The sequence below is a fragment of the Macaca nemestrina genome, chromosome 4 (assembly GCF_043159975.1).
Source record: "Macaca nemestrina isolate mMacNem1 chromosome 4, mMacNem.hap1, whole genome shotgun sequence".
Classification (NCBI taxonomy): domain Eukaryota; kingdom Metazoa; phylum Chordata; class Mammalia; order Primates; family Cercopithecidae; genus Macaca; species Macaca nemestrina.
In genome coordinates, this window is record NC_092128.1 from 103,092,446 (window position 1) to 103,113,594 (window position 21,149).

Genomic DNA, 21,149 nt, shown 5'->3' on the forward strand with positions numbered 1-21,149 from the left:
CAGCTACTGTTTTATTATAATTTTTCATTTTGTAACATTTATGAGGTTTTAGATTGCACAATAAATACATATTCCTTATATAAAAATTACCAGTTATTCCCTCACACAGAGAGAGCCACTTTTAACATCTTGAGTACTTTATAGCCTTGCAGATCTTTTCCTATGCATGTATTTTGGATTTTGGTTTCATGGTACTTTTGGTGGTCCTTTTACAAAAATGGATCCCTTTATACGTGTTTTCTGAAACTTTTTATTACTTTATAATAGAAACATGTATCAACATAACATGAACATACATCATCACTTTTACATGGCTGCGTCGTATTCTGTGTTTGGCAGCTGTTTATGAATACTGTCTACATGTTTTTAAGATGTATAAAGGGAGAAAGAAGAATATTAAAAATAGAAATCATTGAAAACCATGTTGTAAATGATTAAATCTTCAAATTTATAATCCATTCTAAAAAATATTATTATTCCTATTAAATGGTTAAAATGGGGCAGGTAAACATGGACTTACTCCTGCATTAAAACTCTCTCATTCCCCTTGGGAAAAAAATATATAAATAGTGAAAATGGAGCTCTACAATGAGATTTTCACATTGGACATTTGGCAAATATTCATTAGAGTTGTTAGAAATATGTTGAGCTTGTGTTTTTGTTTCAGTTAACCATTATTTTTTAAATTGTGATGAAATACACATAGCATAAAATTTACCATCTTTATGATTTTTAAATGTACAGCTCCACAGTGGCATTAGATACATTCACATTGTTGTATCAGTAGATTTTTTTAATCAACACCACCACCACCACCACCGCCGCCACATGCTCCCAGGTTAGTTGTTCACAGTGCGTATAAGGAGTTTTAAATTAGGTTTCAGGAGAGTTTTTCATTTGTAAAAGATAGCTGAGGAACAAGTCCTCATTAGTTAATGGGATATTTTTAAATATTTGCCACCACTACCAGTATAGCAGCTGAGACACCAAAATTAAATCCTTTAACCCCAAATCATTCAGTAATCTAGAAAGAAAACTTCAGTCCCCACTGTCATGTAGCTTAATTAATTTGCTTTTTAAAAAATATTTGCCCAGGAGGCTGTAGGCACTGAATAATAGTAGCTCACTTTTTTTTTGAACATTAAATATATGCAGGGACCAGTGTTCTGAGCACTTTACCTCTAGTAATTCATTTCATCCTCACAGCAATCCTGAAGGTAGGTACCTTGTCATCACCTTTTACAGAAGAGAAAATGAAGCTCACAGAGGTTAAATAGCTTGCTCATCCATCTGATAAGAGGCTTAGGCGGGATCTGATCCCAAACAGTTTGGCTTAGGCCCATATTCTTAACAAGTAACAAGGTCAAATGAGGAAATTCACCCCAATGAACTGCTTGAGTAACGTGTTCTTAGAACAACTTCTTTATGCTGTGTATGGAACTGTGTATCTCATTCATTTCCTTTCCTACCAACAAAAGGTTGTTTTCACTTTGTATTTCACCTTCAAAGCAAACAACATGCAATTAATATATGAAGTAATAGCCATTTTTATCAGTTCTCCAAACCATTTCTGATCTTCCAAGTGGAGGAAACACACATGGATACTTTCCCATGGTATTGATAAAGCTGAAAACTTTATCAGTTTTCTGTATATTCTTTTAAGTCTTTTTTTTTTTTTTTTTTTTTTTTGAGACGGAGTCTCGCTCTTGTCGTCCAGTCTGGAGTGCTGTGGCGTGATCTTGGCTCACTGCAACCTCCATCTCCCAGTTTCAAGCGATTCTCTTGCCTCAGCCTCCTGAGTAGCTGGGACTACAGGTGCCCACCACCGCGCCCGGCTAATTTTTGTATTTTTGGTAGAGATGGGGTTTCGCCATGTCAGCCAGGCTGATCTCGAACTCCTGACCTCCGGTGATCCGCCCTGCTCGACCTCCCAAAGTGCTGGGATTACAGGCATGAGCCACCGTGCATGGCGTTTTTAAAGTGTTTTTGACAGTGAAATGCTAGGAAATTCAAGAATGAAACACCAAATAGACAAAGTCCAAAGAAGAGAACATCATGACTGAAAGAACCACTTTGTGTATTCATTCTTAATCTTTTTTTGTAGAAAAATGGCATTTATAAAAAAGTAGAAAGATATCCCAATTGCCTATGCCATGCATATAAACCAGTATATTTATTCACTGTCAAGCATACAGTTTTTGATTAATTAATAATACTGTCCTCATAATGGTAAGGAGAACATGGAAATATTTTGGAGTTGTAAGGAACCTTGGAAAATATCTGGCTCAACCCTCTTATTTTCCAGTTAGGAAAATGAAGTTCTGAGTGATTAAGTGACTTGCCAAAGGCCACATAGCTCCTTAACAGGATTTCTGGAACTAGACCCAAGTTTCCTGACATCTGGTAGGCTATCTCCCCCAAATATGGGAGGGCACGGGGATAAAGTCATTCCTTTACCCTTTTTGGTTGTAGTCTTCACATCCCTGAATGGCTACAGCCCAGCTCAACTTCTTTCAAATATTTACTTGACAGATAATGAAAAGATACTATCGGACTATGGGACAACTTTTGTTACAGCATGGAAGAATACTCACAACTACAGGGTGTGGAACAGCAACAAGCATCCAGCACTTGCAGAAATAAATCCAAAGTAAGCGCATCCTCTGAAGACTGTAGTACATAATGGTTGGTTTACAAGTGCCCAATACAAAGAAAAATCTATTTTAACTTTGATATTGTGAATATCTTCAAGAATCCCCTTAAGTAGGTCATAAAAAGGCTCCCAAATATAGAGAAACAGCTTAGAAACTGCTTCCATATTCAGATTGTTATACAAAAAGCATGAGCATTATGGGAAGCACTGACATTTCCCTGGCTCTCGATGTGATTCAGAGAGCAAGTCCCTGGCACTCGGTGATGCTCAGTACACAGTGATTCTTCTCTCTTTCCCTGGAGCTGTTCTTTACCAGAATGGTTCAACAAGATAGAATCCTAGTAGGAAATACCACTGGTTTACTGCATGCGTAAAACTAGGAGGCTATTTTAAAACATGACGTATGCGAAACCAATTAAAGTTAATATCTGGGGCTGGGCTCAAGCCTGTAATCCCAGCACTTTGGGAGGCCGAGGTGGGCAGATCACCTGAGATCGGGAGTTCAAGACCAGCCTGGCCAACATGCTGAAATCCCATCTCTACTAAAAATACAAAAAAATTAGCCAGATATGGTAGTGGGCACCTGTAATCCCAGCTATTTGGGAGGCTGAGGCAGGAGAATCCCTTGAATCCAGGAGGTAGAGGTTGCAGTGAGCCGAGATCACGCCATTATACTCCAGCCTGGATAACAAGAGGGAGACTTTGTCTCAAAAAAAAAAAAAAAAAGTTAATATTTGGATTCCTGGATATATGGTCAGACCTGGTTTCCACATCAGACTCTAAGGTTCAACAAAACTTAATACCTGCTGCAATACTGAATGTTGATGATGAAGGCTTTATCCCACATAGGCATAAAAGGCCGTTGATTAAAGCCATTATGAAACAATAACATTTGTGTGTGAATACAACAGAGAGCATCGAAGGAGATCAGTTGATATAGTGTATACAGGAACTTGTTTTCCAAATTAAAAGATAAGGCCTGGCGCAGTGGCTCACACCTGCAATCCCAGCACTTTGGGAGGCTGAGGCAGGTGGATCACAAGGTCAGGAGATGGAGACCATCCTGGCTAACGATGTGAAACCCTGTATCTACTAAAAATACAAAAAAATTAGCCACGCGTGGTGGCAGGCGCCTATAGTCCCAGCTACTTGGGAGGCTGGGGCAGGAGAATGACGTGAACCCGGGTGGAGCTTGCAGTGAGCTGAGATCGCGCCACTGCACTCCAGCCTGGCCGACAGAGCGAGACTCTGTCTTAAAAAAAATAAAATAAAAATTAAAAAGATGACGTGGTTTTTCATAATGATACAAGCATATACCATTTTCTTTTCTTTTTTTTTTTTTTTTTGAAACGGAGTCTCACTCTGTTGCCCAGGCTGGAGTGCTGGTGCGATCTTGGCTCACTGCAACCTCTGCCACCCAGGTTCAAGCAATTTTTCTGCCTCAGCCTCCCGAGTAGCTGGGATTACAGGCACCTCCCACCAGGTCCAGCTAATTTTTGTATTTTTAGTAGAGACGGGGTTTTACCATCTTGGCCAGGCTGTTCTTGAACTCCTGACCTCGTGATCCACCTACCTTGGCCTCCCAAAGTGTCAGGATTACAGGCGTGAGCCACCATGCCCAGCCAAGCATACACCATTTTCATTTGAATTTTAAACTTCTCTGTGAGGAACAAAAGTCACCTTTGTACTGACTACCATATTATCTTGGGACTAGAGTTAACTTTTCTAATGTGATTTAAGATGTGCTAGAAAGGATACTTTGCTGCACACACACTCACACACACCCGATATTGAAGCCATAGCAACCTGGGGAAGTATGTGCATGAGTAAGGTGGTACACAGAGGGTTTTGGGTAACATGTCTGTTAAGCTTTGTATTATGCATCAAGAAAAATAACCAAGGAGCTGGGCACATTGGCGTGTGCCTATAGTCCCAGCTACTTGGGAGACTGAAGCGGGAGGATTACTTGAACAAAAGGTTTCAAGGCCAGCCTAGGCAACATAATGAGACCCCATCTTTTAAAGTAAAAATGACTAGGTTCAGCACCAATTTTGGTGAATTTAATCATCACACTTGGCTGTAGCAGAAACCTGTATTGCCATTTGACTATAGTAAAAACAGCAAATTAAAAGGCAAAACCTTTTTAATAGTATTAAATGAAAGGGCTGAGTTCAAAGTGTTCTCCCTCACTGACTACAAAGTCTCTATTCTCAACATGCTGAAGGGAAACAGATGTGGAGGAGCAGGATGGCACTCACAGGGTGGTGCTGGGAGGGCAGGTCAGCCTTGACTGTCCAAGCAGTCAACACACAGAGCCATCCCAGTCTCCTCCCTGGGCCCTGCACTGGGACGCCTGGTCAAATCTTTATCTGTCACTACATCTGGTGCTTTTAACTTGAACCAGCTCTATAGATGTTAGTACAGGTCCAAAAAAGCCTTAGCTGAAATGAGTTTTAAAAGGATTATGAAATGGTGCTTAGAAGAACATGTGAAGAAATTGAGGCTATTTAGATTGAAAAGAAGGCTGAAGAATGACTTGTTAACTAAAATATATAGGTAGGGAAATCACGCAGATATGATAGTGCAGGCCAAGGGAGAACTTCCCTTTCGTCCTCTGAAGGGTCACTGGAAAGTCAGCTGACAAAAGGCAGATTAATAGGAGAAATGGCATGCAAATTTATTAATGTGCATGAGGGAGAGCTACAGTGTGACTGGATTGTGTACCCAGCTTCACACTTAGCAGCCCTCAGAGAGAATTGATGGTAAACGTTTCTTTCAGACCTTTAAAGGTGCCAGACACTCAGTTCATCTTTTCTATATCTTGATATTGGAGGGCCTCAGAGCAAACCAGGCTGCATTAATGCAGATTTTCTCCACAGATGCAAATCTACCCCCCAAAAGACAGCTTTTCAGTTATGCTTGCATTTCCAGCCCTTCTGAATAGCCATCTTGAAATACATCAAAGAGGTATATTTTGGGGTGAATAGTTAGTTTTCTTCAATAGCAAATTTTCAACGTTTTTACCAAATTAAAAATAACACATGCAGCCGGGCCTGGTGGCTCACGCCTGTAATTCTAGCACTTTGGGAGGCCAAGGTGGGTGGATCACATGAGCTCGGGAGTTCAAGACCAGCCTGGGCAACATTGTGAAACCCTGTCTCTACTAAAAATACAAAAAATTAGCTGGGCATGGTGGTAGGCACCTGTAATCCCAGCTACTCAGGAGGCTGAGGCAGGAGAATCGCTTGAACCTGGGAGGCAGGTTGCAGTGAGCCGAGATTGCGCCACTGCAGTCCAGCCTGGGTAACAGTGAGACTCTGTCTCAAAAAAATAAAATAAGAAATGCTAAACTTCTGTTGTTATCAGAGGGTGTCATTTAGAAATATTTCAAACTAATTATAACTTTCGAGAAGTATGAAACCCTTTAACTCTTAAAGATTAGGGAAGGTAGCATTCTAACTTAACAAGCAGCAGGCATATTTCATCCCTTAAATATAGTCATTCCAGAACATAGAGAATGATCAAGTGATGTGTCAGTATTTCAATCCTGTGATTCAGGAATCTAGGAATAAGAAGTGTTACATATGCTTACTTTGGGCCATGAAGAGTAGTTTGTTGTCATTTGAAGAACCATTAATTTTATAAGTAGCTATAGATTTTACTAGGATCACTTTCTTTGTTACACCTTGACAGAGGGACTCCTGAGATAAGAATTGGATATTGACCCCTCCATTTTATGTGGTCAAGTTGCTTGATTTTTTTTTCCTACTGCCTGTATAATTGCAGAATGCCTGATTTAGATATATATATTTTTTCTTTTAATATAATGGAAATAGGGAAGTCTGAATAATGTATTTTCTTACAAAAATAACGATATTGCTGGTTTTTTTTAAGACCTGCCTTTTGAGCTGCTTTTCTAACAGAAAGTAGAGATTTTGTTGATCCATCCACAAATATTTGCATAACCAATAGCACACATTTGTAAGACGGCCAGGATCAAGGTATGATCTATGACCATGTCCTAAAACCAGTGACTCACCTTGACTGTCCTGGGGAGCTTGTAAAAAATGTTGATGCTTGAGCCCAAGACAGACCACATAAATTAGAATGTCAGGATAGCACTAACACAGGCTACACACACACACACACACACACACACACACACACACACACAACACATAACACACCTGTTTTACAAGTGAGGAAACTAAAGCTCAGAGGGGTTAGGTAATCTTTTCTGGATGTCATCATTGTAAGTGGAGAGCTGTGATCAAAGCCAAGTTTCCTGATACCAAATTCAGCACTGCCACCCAGCTGTGTCGTCCATGAGAAGTTTACTAATATTTTCTTGTGATAACTCTTTTTTGCAGCCTTCTTGGTAAAATACTGATAGTTTAAACGCAAACTTTGTTTTTTTTACAGCCATCCATTTCAAGGCCAATACTCAGTATCAGACATGAAGTTAAGATTCTCACAGTAAGTACTTAAAGAAAATACTGGGAAAATTCTTAATTCTGAATTTATGCCCATGTGTTTCATTGCTATTTGGGGATTGTTTTTCTCTACTTGATAGACTTATGCTTCAAATAGTAACCAAATATGTGCATAACATTCTTTAGCTCAGCGGTGTGTTATGTTTCAAAGTGAAAACACCGCTCTTCATAGAGGATGGTGTGAACTAATAATAGGATTTACCATTTTTATTTTGGTGAAGTGCTTTTAGCAAACCATGGCTGTCAGAGAGATGTAGCCAGCCATACATACATCCTTATGTCCTCACCACTTTTTGGTTCATCTGTATGTTCTCATGTATTCTGAAAATGCACATGCTTAAAAGGTTAATAAATTCATAACAAATAATTTAGCTTCTTTTCTCAGTAATTCTAATTCGGGATGGTTACAGAGTGATTATTGTGTGTGTGTCTACATGTGTCTGTATGCATGTGTGAGATTTTTTAAAAATTGTACTTAACACTTCTTTTATCTTTTACCCAGTTCTGTTCAGAATAGTGAACGTGGCAAAAAAATTGGAAATGTCATGGTCACAACTAGCCGGAATGTTGTGCAAACAGGAAAAGCTGTTGGTAAGACATGCCTTTAGCCAGGAACAAATTGGAATCACAACACATCCATTTTCTATCTTTAATATGTAATTGATAAAACAAACAAAGTTGTAAAGATGTGTGTTATCACATAGTAATACGAGAGTTTTTAAAATTTTTGTCTTATTCATTTGAAAAATTCCAAATTCCAAAAGGTCAAACTTCATTACATCTAATAGAGAGTGACAGAATTTTCTGATGAAGTCACTGTTTTGTTACCAAGATTCAATCTTCACCAGAGTTTTCTTCCCCCATTCTCTGTGCTGTCCACAGTTCTTTATAAATGGCAGAGACTCATAATAAAAGTAGGCATTAGGAACTACTGTCCTCTAAGGTAGTATTACACAATAAAGAAAATGAAGCCAACAGTTGGTTTTTCAAAAAGGTCAACAATATTTATAAAATCTTTACAGACTGGTAAAGATAAAAAGAAAGAAGATGCAAATTACCAACATTAGGGATGAAAGAGGGACATTAGTGTAGCTCTTACAGAAATTAAAAGAACAGAAAATAGGGGAATATTGTGAACAACTTTATGCTAACAAATTTAACAACATAAATGAAATATACAAATTCTTTTAAAAATTCGCATTACCTAAACAGTTGCAAAAAGAAAATATGAATAGCCCTATTATCTATTAAAGAAATTGGGCTGAATGCAGTGGCTCATACCTGTAATCCCAGCACTTTGGGAGGCTGAGGTGGGAGGATTGCTTGAGTCCAGGACTTCAAGACCAGCCTGGGCAACATAGTGAGACCCCATCTCTACAAAAAAATTTGAAAAGTCAGTGGGCATGGTGGTGTGTGCCTGTAGTCCCAGCTACTCAAAAGGCTGAAGTGGGAGGATTGTTTGAGCCCAGGAAGTCAAGGCTGCAGTGAGCCATGAGAGCGCCACTGAGCTCCAGCCTGGGTGACAGAGCAAGAGTCTTAAAAACAGAAAGAAATTGGTTGTGACTTTAAATGAAAAGCCTTGCCATAAGGTTTTTAATTTAAACCAGGCTGCCCAGGTGGCTTCAGTTTGAACTCTGTCAAATGTTTAAGGAAGAAATAATACTAGTTTTACACAAAATCTTTAAATAAGGTAATACTGCCCAACTCATTTGATGAGGCCAGTATTAATATCAAAGTCAGACAAATGGTAGCATGTTCTTCTCCACCTAGCTTTTTTCGCTTAAAATATTTTGAATATTGTTCCACATCAGTTCTAAAATTTTTCATTCCTTTTCTATATTTTTAACTTTTATTTTGATGTAGTTTCAAATTTGAACATTGCAACAGTGCAAGAAAATCCTAGTTATCTCTGATTCACCAGTTATTTACATTTTGCCCCATCTGCTTTGTCATACAATGTGTTGTAAAAATAGGGCATTACTACTTCCCTAGCTTCTGAAAGAGGTTGACTAACCGTTACTGAACACAATTCAAAAGCCCCAGAACTAGGTAATCTTTGTGTAGGGGTTCTTATATCCCCAGTTTTCTGAATACCTAGAGAGAGACAGAAAACTCTACAGACTCATTTGTAAAGACAAACACAGCACACACAGCACTACCACTATGTTAGTTTTATTGCAAAGGAATGGAATTTAGCACACAAACATTTATTTCCAAACAATATGCCTTTGACTTATTTTGAATTTTAATTTTTTAATAGAAAAACTATGCTATATTATAGATTATTACAGATACATTATTATACATTATTACTTAATTTTTAGTGATGCTGCTACTGATAGTTAAATTCTAAAGGCAAATCTCTTCTATACTTTCCAAGAACAGTGGGAATGTATTAGTCAACTTAAATAATTTCACTTAGCATCACCTTTTTTTCTGAGACAGGGTCTCACTCTGTTGCCCAAGCTGAAGTGCAATATAGTGCGATCTTGGCTCACTGCAACCTCTGCAACCCCGGCGGGATCCTCCTGCTTCAACCTACCAAGTAGCTGGGACTACGGGCATGTGCCATCATGCCTGGCTAATTTTTCTATTTTTTGTAGAGAGAGGGTTTCGCCATGTTTCCCAGTCTGTCTCGAATTCCTGTCGTCAAGCTAACCACCCGTCTCGGCTTCCCAAAGTGCTGGGATTACAGGTGTGAGCCACCATGCCTGGCCTAACATCAACTTTTGAGATAATGTTCTATAAAACACAATAGACCTGGGGCAGATAGAGCTCTATACATCTTTGTTTAACGTAACTTCATTTTAGATGACAAAAGCACATTTCCCTAAAACAACCTAACCACTCTTCCCTGTTTAGGTGGTTATTGACTATCAAGTTGGTATTTAAGATACACAAAGCAGTTTGACTTTTTAAGCTCTCTAATAATTCTGATACATAGCCAGTGTTGCTAGCACTGAGGGTATTAAAGAAACAGTGTACTTTCAGAATGCTTAGGCAAGTAGGCTCCTATGCTAAAAAATCATCTATTTTTCCTTAAGACTTTCCCATGGAAAGGGATTGTTTTGAAATTAAAAATGTAAATGATATTTTGGCTACTATTAACATATTGGTGTAATTCTAGTGAATTAACATTTATTGGCTGGGCACAGTGGCTCACCCTCTGATCCCAACACTTTGGGAGGCTGAGGCAGGAGGATCACTTGAGCCAAGTGTTTTAAGCCCAGCCTGGGCAACATGAGACCTTGTCTCTACAAAAAACCAAAAAATTACCCAGGTGTGGTCACACATGCCTGTGGTCCCAGCTACTTGGTAAGCTGAGGTGGGAGGATCACTTGAGCCCAGGATGTCAAGGCCGCAGGGAGCTGTGACCACTCCGCTGCACTCCAGCCTGGGCGACAGAGCAAGACGCTGTCTCAAAAAACATTTAAAAAATTTTTTTAATTAAAAATGTATTAATTATGTTGGTCTTTCACTGTCTTGTAACAAAAGTTAAGACATTTTTCCTTTTGTTCTTCTCCTCTCCATCCAGGCCAGTCAGTTGGAGGAGCTTTTTCCAGTGCAAAGACAGCTATGTCTTCATGGCTTTCCACTTTTACCACTTCCACCTCCCAAAGCCTCACTGAGCCACCAGATGGGAAGCCTTGAGCAGGGCATCAGAAGCTGCTATTGCTTTCTGAGGTTTAAGTGTCCCCTGTCTGTCTGCTGCTCCCAGGCTGTTATCAGCCACAGATCCACAGCAGGGGACCGATGTCGAACTGTTTACATGGACGGTTGCTCTAAGTGAATGTTTCAGGATGCCGAAATGATGAAATCACAGCCATAGCAGGGATGGCTTTCCAGGTTGGGGTTTCAATTGACTACTATTATTTCAGTCTGAGCCTGATTAAAACATACAGTGAATCTTCTAATGAATTTTGAGTTCTGATACTGTACATTGGTTTACTTTAGAAGAGTTTTTACTTATGTAAATTCTGTTCTGTTTTGGTGTTTGAATATCTAGATGGTCATTGTAATTTATACTTGCTAAAATTAATTTATATTACCATTTTCTCTAAAGTTGGCCTTAAAATGTTCTTATAAAGTGAAGGGGTCACACAGTTGGGCCTTTATTATTTTGCTGAATTCTATGATGATATTTTTGCTTTCTACCCACAAAACATTTATTAATTCACTTCCTCCCAAACACATGAAAGTCAGGGGTGGTAGTTCTGAGGATTGGGTGTTTTATGTTTTTAGTTTGTTCTTTCCACATCCTTAAAAACTTGCTTTCAAACATCAAGGAGTATCACTGTGCTTTCCTCCTCTTTATAACCGTGCAGGTGGGAGTGCAGAGTGATGGTTCAGTGATACTGAAGCGGTTTAACATGAATGTGTCTGTAGGGCAATACTTTCAAAGACCTATGTGTTTATTTTTCAACCACAGTCATGTTGCAGTCTTTTACAAGCACTTTTTTTAATCCAGAGTTTGTGCCATCTGTTTCACTTTTTTTGTAGCGGGGACAGGGTCCCGCTGTATTGCCCAGGCTGGAGTGCAGTGGCGCCATCTCGGCTCACTGCAAGCTCCATCTCCCAGGTTCAAGCAATTCTTGTACCTCAGCCTCCCAAGTAGCTGGGATTATGGACATGCACCACCACGCCCAGCTAATTTTTGTATTTTTAGTAGAGACGGGGTTTCGCCATGTTGGCCAGGCTGGTCTTGATCTCCTTGCCTCAAGTGATCTGTCTGCCTCAGCCTCCCAAAGTGCTGGGATTACAGGCATGAGCCGCTGCGCCTGGCCTGTTTCTTTTTTAAACAGTTTTCTATTGGGTGTTTGCAGACCTACAGCTTTTCTCGTAGTCTTATTCTTCATAAAGCTTTTCAAAGCACTTAGTCTTCTACTTCCCTAACTGAAAGTCCTCCTATAATCAATCCCTACCCCCTTCTATAAGTATTTTAAAAGAAAAGCAAGGTGACTATATTAAATAGAAATCTCATCTTAGTTTATATTCATCAAAGTAAGAGGCAAGAGAAGAAAACTGCAGCCTTGACATCTGACATCTGAGAAAGGACATCTGGTTTCATGTTAGGTATATACATGCATGTGCGTGCCATCTACTGATGATCTGTACACAGCTGGACCTTGCTCAGCTCTCATTTGCTTTTCAAGGAGACCTGGGATGGGTGTTCTCAGAGAGTACTTACAGGGAAAAGACTGCCTTTTCAGTAACAAAGGATACTTGGGAAATACATTGTGAGTATGATCTATCCCAGATTGCTGGGGAATTAAAGGAGGGCACTATTATATTTGGTTTATTCCTCATGAAATGTTTAAGAAGTAAATGCTCCCAAGGCATTTGAAATGAACATAGAAACATAATCTAAATATCTCTAAATTTTCCACTTTGTGTTTTCTAAACACAAATTGTATTACCCATTTGAGCATAACTCAAGAATTCAGCAATGATAAACTGAAGGGCTGAATGTGAGAACTCCATTAATTCCACTTCTTCCAAGAAAGTTAACCTCAGGAAATACTGTTTGAATAGAAGAAAGTAATACCATACAAAACCTTAAACAGTACTCTAATCTTTTTGTGCTGAGACTGAATTCATTCTAACATCTTGTTGTTTCTCAAGGACCACATCATTCGTTGGAGCATGATAGTGTGATTTGTGTGCAATTGTTACCTCTCAGCTGCTGAAGTTCACACTTCAGGGATCTAGGAGCCCTGTGAGGGGTCATCCAGCGAGATGCTGATTTGTCTTTCAGCTGGTATGGTTTCTATGATCGGGGTCAACTCCCATTTCTCACCCTTCAAAAGCAGCCCAGCTCATGCTTTGGAATCCACTGAAATAAAAATAGTTACATCAAGTTTAACTTTCTTTAATACCACTTTTTCCCCGTTTGAATATACACTTTGATCGGACTTTCTATTAACATTTCTAGCTAACAGTTTGATTCTTAGTGGTCACTTTACTGACTTTCAACATAAAACAAGTATCTCAGAAAATACAGCTTTCATCATAGAAATGGTCAAAAGACCATAGCTATATTTCCTTCAGGCTCTAGGAGGTGGAGTTTTTCAAGGAACACTGGCCCTTGTATTGTTGGCAGGAGCCCCAGGGCAGTTCGCACAAAGGCAGGAAGCCTCACCCCTGGTCCTGTGACCCCCCCACATACTTCAGGCTTGGATTCTAGGCTCCAAGTGGCCAGCATAGAAGCAGCAGCCTCTCTCCAAACCCTGGCTCTGTGAGCCACAGGAGCCACCACTAGGCCATCTTCTGACACAGCCCTGGTAAAGGTGTGTGTGTTGTTGGCCAAACTTGCCCCAGTGCTTGCTAAGGCTTGTGTGTCTAAGAACTGAGTATTTGTACCTAGGTGTGAGGGAACCAGGGTCAGCCAGCCTTTTTCAGATGTGCCAGGCACACACACTACATCAATGTCTTGGTGGTGGCTTCACTGCTATCCAGGTGACTTAAAAGTTTGGAAAATGTCCCTGGTATACTTCAATTCCTACTAGATATTGTAATGACAATGGTGTAGGTAAGGAAGAGAGAGTTAAAGCTACCAGTTGTGGAACAGAAATAGTTGCATGTCCAAAGGCGGCTTAGAATGATTGTGCATATGCATTTGGCTCACATAACCAGCATGAATAGTCTCTTCCCAAATCCGTTAGCGATTACCCCCTGGCCAAGCACAGCCCTAAAACAATTCTCATCCACTTTCCTGTTAAGAAACACAGCAGCAATATACTTTGGCAGCAAACCAGAGCATATGATGTGACTTGCTCAACCTTATCTTCCTTTCCAAATTGTATACGAAGCGTCTGATGTTTTTTAGAATAATTTCCTTTGGAAAGCCAAGGAGAAAGCAAATTCGGAAGAGAAGTGAGAAATTGTTGCCTGGCTGAGGAACAAGGTGCTTAAAATCTGAATGAAAGTATTTTGAGAGCAGTATTTCATGTGCTAAGGGTTATAAGAATTCTTTTAGAAAGCAGTCAGAATGTTACTCTGCTAGTTACAAGTTTTAAAGTCACGCTATAGCATTATCGCCCTGGTAGGTAGGTTTTGTTATTGTTTTATATTTTGTGAATAAAAGTTTTGTAGAAGTTACAGCTAGTGGTCTTTTCCCTCCAGAGCCAGTGATGAGTGTTGGAGCACTTCAGCTCTGGAAGGGGTGAGTGCTCTGACCTTTAACCACATGAACTTAACCTGTGTCAGCAGTTGCGGAAAGTAGCCTGTTAGAACAGCAGCTGCTAAGCATTGCCTGGTATTTTAGTGGGGAGATGGTTGGGACTTTTAATGGCATCAACACTTGCATGCTCTGAATCTTTGATCAGAGATGAGGTGCCATTCGTGGCATTTCCACCCCGTCTCGTGGTAGCCTTTAAAAGTGGTAGAAGATGCTATCCTAATTCCCTGAGGATGATGGTCATTCCATGCAGCGTAATGTGCCGCGAGGAGTTTTCTCATTCCAGTTCTTTGGACTTCGTAACATTGGAATTGTTTTTCCATAATTTCCGGCATTCCATAAATATTTGTCAAGGACAAAGAAAAGGAATGTGGATGTTTATTCTTTTCATATGAATGACTTTGTACACATGACTTCCTGCTTTCATTATGAAGGAGGGGAAACTAGCTCCCTTATATGGTAACTCCAAAGTTAAAAAATTGTGCATGTCTGAGGGGTTGAATATATTTTGTAAAACTCTAAATACATTTGTATTTCTGTGCTGTTCTAAAGTTTACCTTTTTACTTATATGAAAGATATAGAAACTATATATTTAAATCATGTAAATGGAACAGTGTAGGGGGTTTTCCCGATCTTATTTTTCATCAGCTTCTCACACCCATGTAGTATGCTGCTCAGATTTTTTCGTGTGTGCAATATGAACATTTGAACATTTCAGTCAGGTACTGAGCCAGAAAAGGTAATTGGAAGTTTTCAGAAAGCTTCTGTGCTTAGAAAATATTTTGTTGTTTTCTTAAAATAATAGTATTTTGTAGCTGGAAGAATAAGATCAAGGCTTACATGTTTCAGGCCCCTTGGTCACTGGTTCCTGAATTTAGGAAACATTGGATTAATGAGTTGGTGAAGGCATTTAGTGGTTACAAAAATAGTTTAAATATTTACAATTAAAGGCTTTTCACAAACCTTTTCTAAGAAAATTTAGCTGAGAAAACTTAAAAAGTTTTCTAAGGAAGTTTAGCCCGTGGCACGTGTTTTGATCAGAAAGGTATTTTCTCTTTGGTAGTTTTAAAGTTTGTACTAGTTTTTTTTTTTTTTTATTGTTAAAATTATAAATCACGTCTAATCATACTGAATTGTAAAACTTCTATTGTATCTTTATTTTAAGCGTAAATGAGAATAAAATGATCCTGTTCGCCCTGCCTACAGTTGAACTTGACCTGTCCTTCTAGAAGTACCCTGTGTGTTGTCCATGTGGTTTCTGTCCACTTAATGAAATGCTGATCATTGTTGAGGGCAAGTGATGGGTTCATAAGGGCTTCTAAGACTATTCTGTTTGTGTATGTTGGAGAATTTCCATAATGAAGAGTTAAAAACTACTTGCTAGCCATTAAACAACTTCATTACCCATGAAAAGGCACCAGTTCCTGTGTGGCGGACCCTGAGTGCCTGACTTAGGAATTGGCTTAATTTCGTAGCTTCTCCACGGATGCCCTGGCCTCCATAAGCCCCCTTACCAACTGAAACCTTGGCTGCTGTTGTTGCCTTCCCATCCTTCTAGTTGTTGGAGGAGCACTACTGAGAGAACCTGTAGTACATAGTAATCAAAGACCCAGCCCCAACCTCTCTTCCTACTGAAAGTCTTCCCCAGGCTACTCTGAGTCCTTTCTAATACCTGAATTCTCAGGGGCCAGTGGCTCATGCCTGTAATTCTGAACACTTTGGGAGGCTAAGGCAGGAAGATTGCTTGGGCCCAGGAGTTTGAGACCAGCCTGGGCCACATAGGGATACCTCGTATCTACAAAAAATTTAAAAATTAGCTGAAGGCCAGGTGCAGTGGCTCACACCTGTAATCCCAGCACTTTGGGAGGCTGAGGTGGGCAGATCACCTGGGGTCAGGAGTTCGAGACCAGCCTGACCAACATGGAGAAACCCTGTCCCTACCAAAAATACAAAATTAGCTTTTTGTATTTGGCATGGTGGCGGGCGCCTGTAATCCCAATTACTCGGGAGGCTGAGGCAGGAGAATCGCTTGAACTCGGGAGGCAGAGGTTGCAGTGAGCAGAGATCGAGCCATTGCACTCCAGCCTGGGCAACAAGAGTGAAACTCCATCTCAAAAAAAAAAAAAAAAAGAGCTGGGCATGGTGGCATCTTCCTCTAGTCCCAGCTACGGTGGGGGTGAGGGGGTGGGCGCAGGTGAGAGGATCACTGAAGCCAGGAGGTCAAGGCTGCCGTGAGCCATGATTGCACCACTGCCCTTCAGCTTGGGCAACAGAACGAGACTCTCTCTCAAAAAAATAAAATAATAAAATACCTGGATTCAGTACTTACTGAGGACTATGTAAAGCGGTGCTTCCCAATCTTGGAGATTTGCCATACAGTGCCACACATAGTCCCTGACACGTGCAGTTCCTGATCCCATGGACCTTGCTGTCCAGCAGGTAGGGGTGGGCGGTCACTGTAGAGGGGAGAGTGCTGGGTGGTGGGGGAGCAGGAGTGGCACCAGCAAACCACTGCAGGTAACTGCTTTTTCACAGGGATCAATAAATGTCTCTTCCCGAGTCCAAGTTGAGACCTGAGGGAGAGTTTTCCAGGTGAGGTGGGAGTGAGGGGAAAGACCACAAGACGTAAAGGGCTCCAGGGCCTGGCAGAGCAGCACAAGCAAAGACTGGAAGCAGCGCGGCTTGAGGGGATGTTTTTTGGAGTGGCCGAAACCGAAATGGCAAGGAGGACAGGCTAGAGATGAGGTCAGGAAACAAGGCCATATCTGGAGGAGAGCCCTGTCAGCCCACAGACAGGGGAAAGCCTTCAAGGGTTTCCCACAGGCGGGTGGCAGGTTGGCTGGGTGTTGCCTGTGGAAAGTTTTTTCAGTCACGGGTACCACTGCTTCTGCTTTGCCCTTTGCTGTAAAGCTAGTGATGTTCCTCAGCTGACCTCTGAACTCAACCACCGCCCCTTTCCCTTCCTCACTGGCCTTCCCAGTTTTCCACTGACTTTAAATCGCATTTGCCCCAAACACAATAAAGCCAAGAACAAAAGTCTGTGGCATGGCCCTCAGTCAAAAACCAGTTACTGCGAGAACAGTTTTCCCGATTTCCCCAGGCATTCGGTCCGTGGAGGTTGTTGATGAAAAGAACCTGTCAAGTGATGGTGTCCCTGCCAGGAAGCCAAGAGCAGAGAGGGCACTGGAGCATCTGTTCCATTACTCTCTCTGGCTAAGTGGAGACCCAGGAGACATGTGGCACCACCACTGTGGTGACGTGTTTAAACTTGGAGAAAACCCGCTGTTTCTTCATGTCATTTACAAGCAGGAAGGGAATCATTTATACATTCAAAAAGCCCATCTGCCACTAACATCTGGACTTTCAATTACATTAAATTCATGGAATTATTTTTTCTGATAAAATTTTACCACATTCATGCTCTCAGGAATGCTAAAGTTAAAAGTGGGACAATGGAGAATTTCTGAAGTAGGCTGTCCACCTGCGTCCTCAGGCTCTGCCCTAGAAAACCGTTACTTCCTAGAAACCATGGAGACCAAAGCAAAATTACCCCGTCCTTGGCTCTCACATCCTGAATTGGTTCTTTGTACAGGATCATCCATTTAGAAACCAAAGCTTCTGTGGCCTTGATAAACCACTCACTCTCGCTAAATACTTTCCAAATGGAAATTCCTAGGTAAAGTTTTAACAGATGAAGATGAATATTTTTTTGTGTCACCCATTTTATGGTCATTAAAACCACAAGGTCAGCAGGACTAGAATTTTTAAATCTTATATATTTTATGACCTTTAAAGTGTATTTTTTCATTAGTGACAGAACCCTCACTTTGACACTCAAAGTGGAAATCATTTTTATTTTGAATGTGGTTAATTCCATTCCTTTGAGCACCTGGGTTTAATCCTTAGAATTTTCTTTTGAGACCTTGTTGGAAATGAAAGATAACTAGTCACCACTCCTCTGGTTGGAAGACGTGTCTTTTGTTTCCTTTTTTTTTTTTTTTCTTAATTTTTTTTCTTTAGAGACACAGTGTCAGTATGTTGCCCAGGTTGGTCTTGAACTCCGGGGGCTCAAGCAATCCTCCTGCCTCAGCCTCCCAAAGTGCTGGGATTACAGGCGTGAGCTACCATGCCTGGCTTGTTTCCTTTTAAACTGTCAAGTTAACCCTGTGACTGCCCTCCCTTGAAGAACAGGCTATTGTGTTTCCAAAGCTTCTAATGTAATTCATAGGGAACTCAAAATGGATTTCCCACATGGACAGTGTTGTTTATGGGAGTTATGTCTCAGCTCATAAAAGGCAGCTCACCAGACAGCCAGAGTAGATACCAAAATACAGTCACACGTCACTAACAACATTCTGAAGAATGCGTCACTGGATGATTTCACTGTTGTGTGAACATCATAGAGTATACTTACAATGACCTAGATGGCAGAGCCCACCACACAGTTAGCTCATATGGTTTGGCCTATTGCTCCTAGGCTACAGACCTCTACAGCATGGTACTGTTCTGAATCCTGCAGGCAGTGTTCACACAATGGTAAGGATGTGTGCTTCTAAACATAGAAAAGGTACAGTAAAAAGACAGTATTGTACAAAATTAGCTGGGTAGTGACACATGCCTGTAATCCCAGTTACTCGGGAGGCTGAGGCAGGAGAATCACTTGAACCCGGGAGGTGGAGGCAGCAGTGAGCCAAGATCACGCCACTGCACGCCAGCCTGGGCAACAAGAGCAAAACTCCATCTCAAAAAAAAAAAAAAACAGTATTGTAATCTTAGGGAACCACCATCGTATATGCTGTCTGTCACTGACCAAAGGTTCGCTACGTGGCACATGACTGTGTGTTATAAAGGTACTAGAGAACTGAGCAACAGACGGAGACGTGTTAAGTGACAGCCTGGCAGCTGAAACCGTAACTCCCATTCGCCGCAGCCCCAGCAGAGTAAGTAAAGCTTCACTCAGTCTTAACACAAAACCACTTGCTATGGGTGAGGGCTGTCTGGGTCCAGAAGAGATTAGATCTGTACATATACGTGATAAAGAAAGTGATGGGGCTGGGTGCAGTGGCTCACACCTATAATCCCAACACTTAGGGATGCTGAGGCACGAGGATTGCTTGAGCCCAGGAGTTTGAGACCAGCTTGGGTGATACAGTGAGACCCCTTCTCTACTAAAAATAAATTAGCTGGACATGGTGGCAAGCGCCTGTAGTCCCAGCTACTCTGAGGTAGGAAGACTGCTTGAGCCCAGGAGATCAAGGCTGCAGCGAGCTATGATGGTGCCACTGCACTCCAGCCTGGGTGACAACGCAAGACCAAAAAAAGAGAAAGATGAGTGTGTTGAGAAGTCCAGTCAAGTGCATCATGGCAACCTTTTCGCTGGGACAGTGAGAGAAAGCTTCCTCAAGGAAGTGTCATTTGAGCTGCTGAAGTGAGGGTGAGGCAGTGAAGAGGATGAGAGCAGATTTTCTGTCCTCCAGCCTTGGGGACGGGGCTGGGGTGGCATGGCCTGAGATACAGATTTTCTGTCCTCCGGCCTTGGGGACGGGCTGGGGTGGCATGGCCTGAGATGCAGGGCAGGAGCAGGCCAGGGGGGGTGAGGCTCTAGGAGGGGAAAAGAGTGATGAGAGAGGAGAACTGAAGAAGGAAACAGCCTGCGGGGTTGCTAAAGCCAGCAGCAATCTGAGAAAGACAGAAACCAGCTCCTCCTGCTCTGCCCCCGGGAGTCTGTTTCTCTTGGTGAGGCTACGGGGACTAAGGGGAAGAGTGTGAGGAGGGGAAAACCCCTCTTGGCAGACACAGGAGAAAAGAGAAGAGCCTGTGAGGAGCAGTCTGTGCTGAGGACGTGTGTGTGACGATGTGGCTGCCTTTCCAGGGGCAAGCGTGGGAAGTACCTTCCACCAAGGAAGCTGGAAGGGTTGGGAAAGTGCAACTGCCTTTATATCAATATCACAAACCAAACCGTTTTGAAAATAAACATGTTTTTCTTGGGGACTGAAAGATGTTTTATCCACTCTGAAGCTGCGACAGATTTCAAGGCTAAGCAGATGTTAATTAAAATCAACTATTTCACCTGATTTAGGTGGTTAGATAAGTATACACATAAAGTCAAGCTGTACATGTGAGATGTATTTTAATGTTTCTAATCATTAAAAATGTTTCAATCATTTCAAAATGTAATTTACTTCTCAGTTAGGGAAGTATGATCAGTGGAAGGAATACAGCTTCCACTTTTCAGACACATCTTTGAAGATAACTACAAACCCAAGAGGCTCGTGTTTCTGACAAGTAAAAATTCCACATAAAATTGCCTGTATTTCATTTCACTCAATTTTGGCAACAATAATTAGCATCACTCTTTGCATTTGTTCAGGGCTTTATAATAAAGTTGGGATGCCATAAATAGGAGGTTAACAGGCCTGGGTTGGAAACCCAGCACCCACACTTGCTTGTTACTTGACATCTCTGAACCACACATTCTCCTTCAGTACAGTGGGTTTAAATGAGATGACGATGTGTGTGTTGGGGCTGCACTTGTGTATCTTCATATTTGTCTATTGTTCATCATCCTCTATGGCATGTGAACAGGGTGTTTTTCTTGTTTTATTTATCTTCAGAGCCTAGAACAGTGCCTGGTGCAGAGTAAGCACTTAGTGGACACTGGATGAATAGACTGATAGACAATTCTGATTTGTAAATGGAGAAGAAGGGAGATGTTTTCTTACTGGGAGAAGCAGCAGAACAAAAGAGAATGAAAAGAATGGTGTGAGTTCCTGTGGATAGAAGAGAGGGCATCAGAAAAGAATGACATAATTGGATACGAAAAGG

At 41.2% G+C, this 21,149-nt stretch overlaps 1 protein-coding gene and 1 pseudogene across 2 annotated transcripts in view; one reads left to right on the forward strand and one right to left on the reverse strand.

Annotated features, from left to right (window-relative positions):
* The window catches only part of LOC105475838 (AVL9 cell migration associated), a 102,098-nt gene extending 86,563 nt beyond the window's left edge, over nt 1–15,535 (forward strand). For both annotated transcript variants that reach the window (XM_011731384.2, XM_011731383.2), the window contains exons 13-16: nt 2,533–2,650; nt 7,076–7,129; nt 7,649–7,737; nt 10,682–15,535. In XM_011731384.2, coding sequence (XP_011729686.2) covers nt 2,533–2,650; nt 7,076–7,129; nt 7,649–7,737; nt 10,682–10,797 — 377 coding nt within the window. In that variant the 3' untranslated portion in view covers nt 10,798–15,535. The remainder of the gene's footprint in view (nt 1–2,532; nt 2,651–7,075; nt 7,130–7,648; nt 7,738–10,681) is intronic.
* LOC105475837 (protein C-mannosyl-transferase DPY19L1-like) overlaps nt 12,271–21,149 on the reverse strand; it is a 105,398-nt pseudogene continuing 96,519 nt past the window's right edge.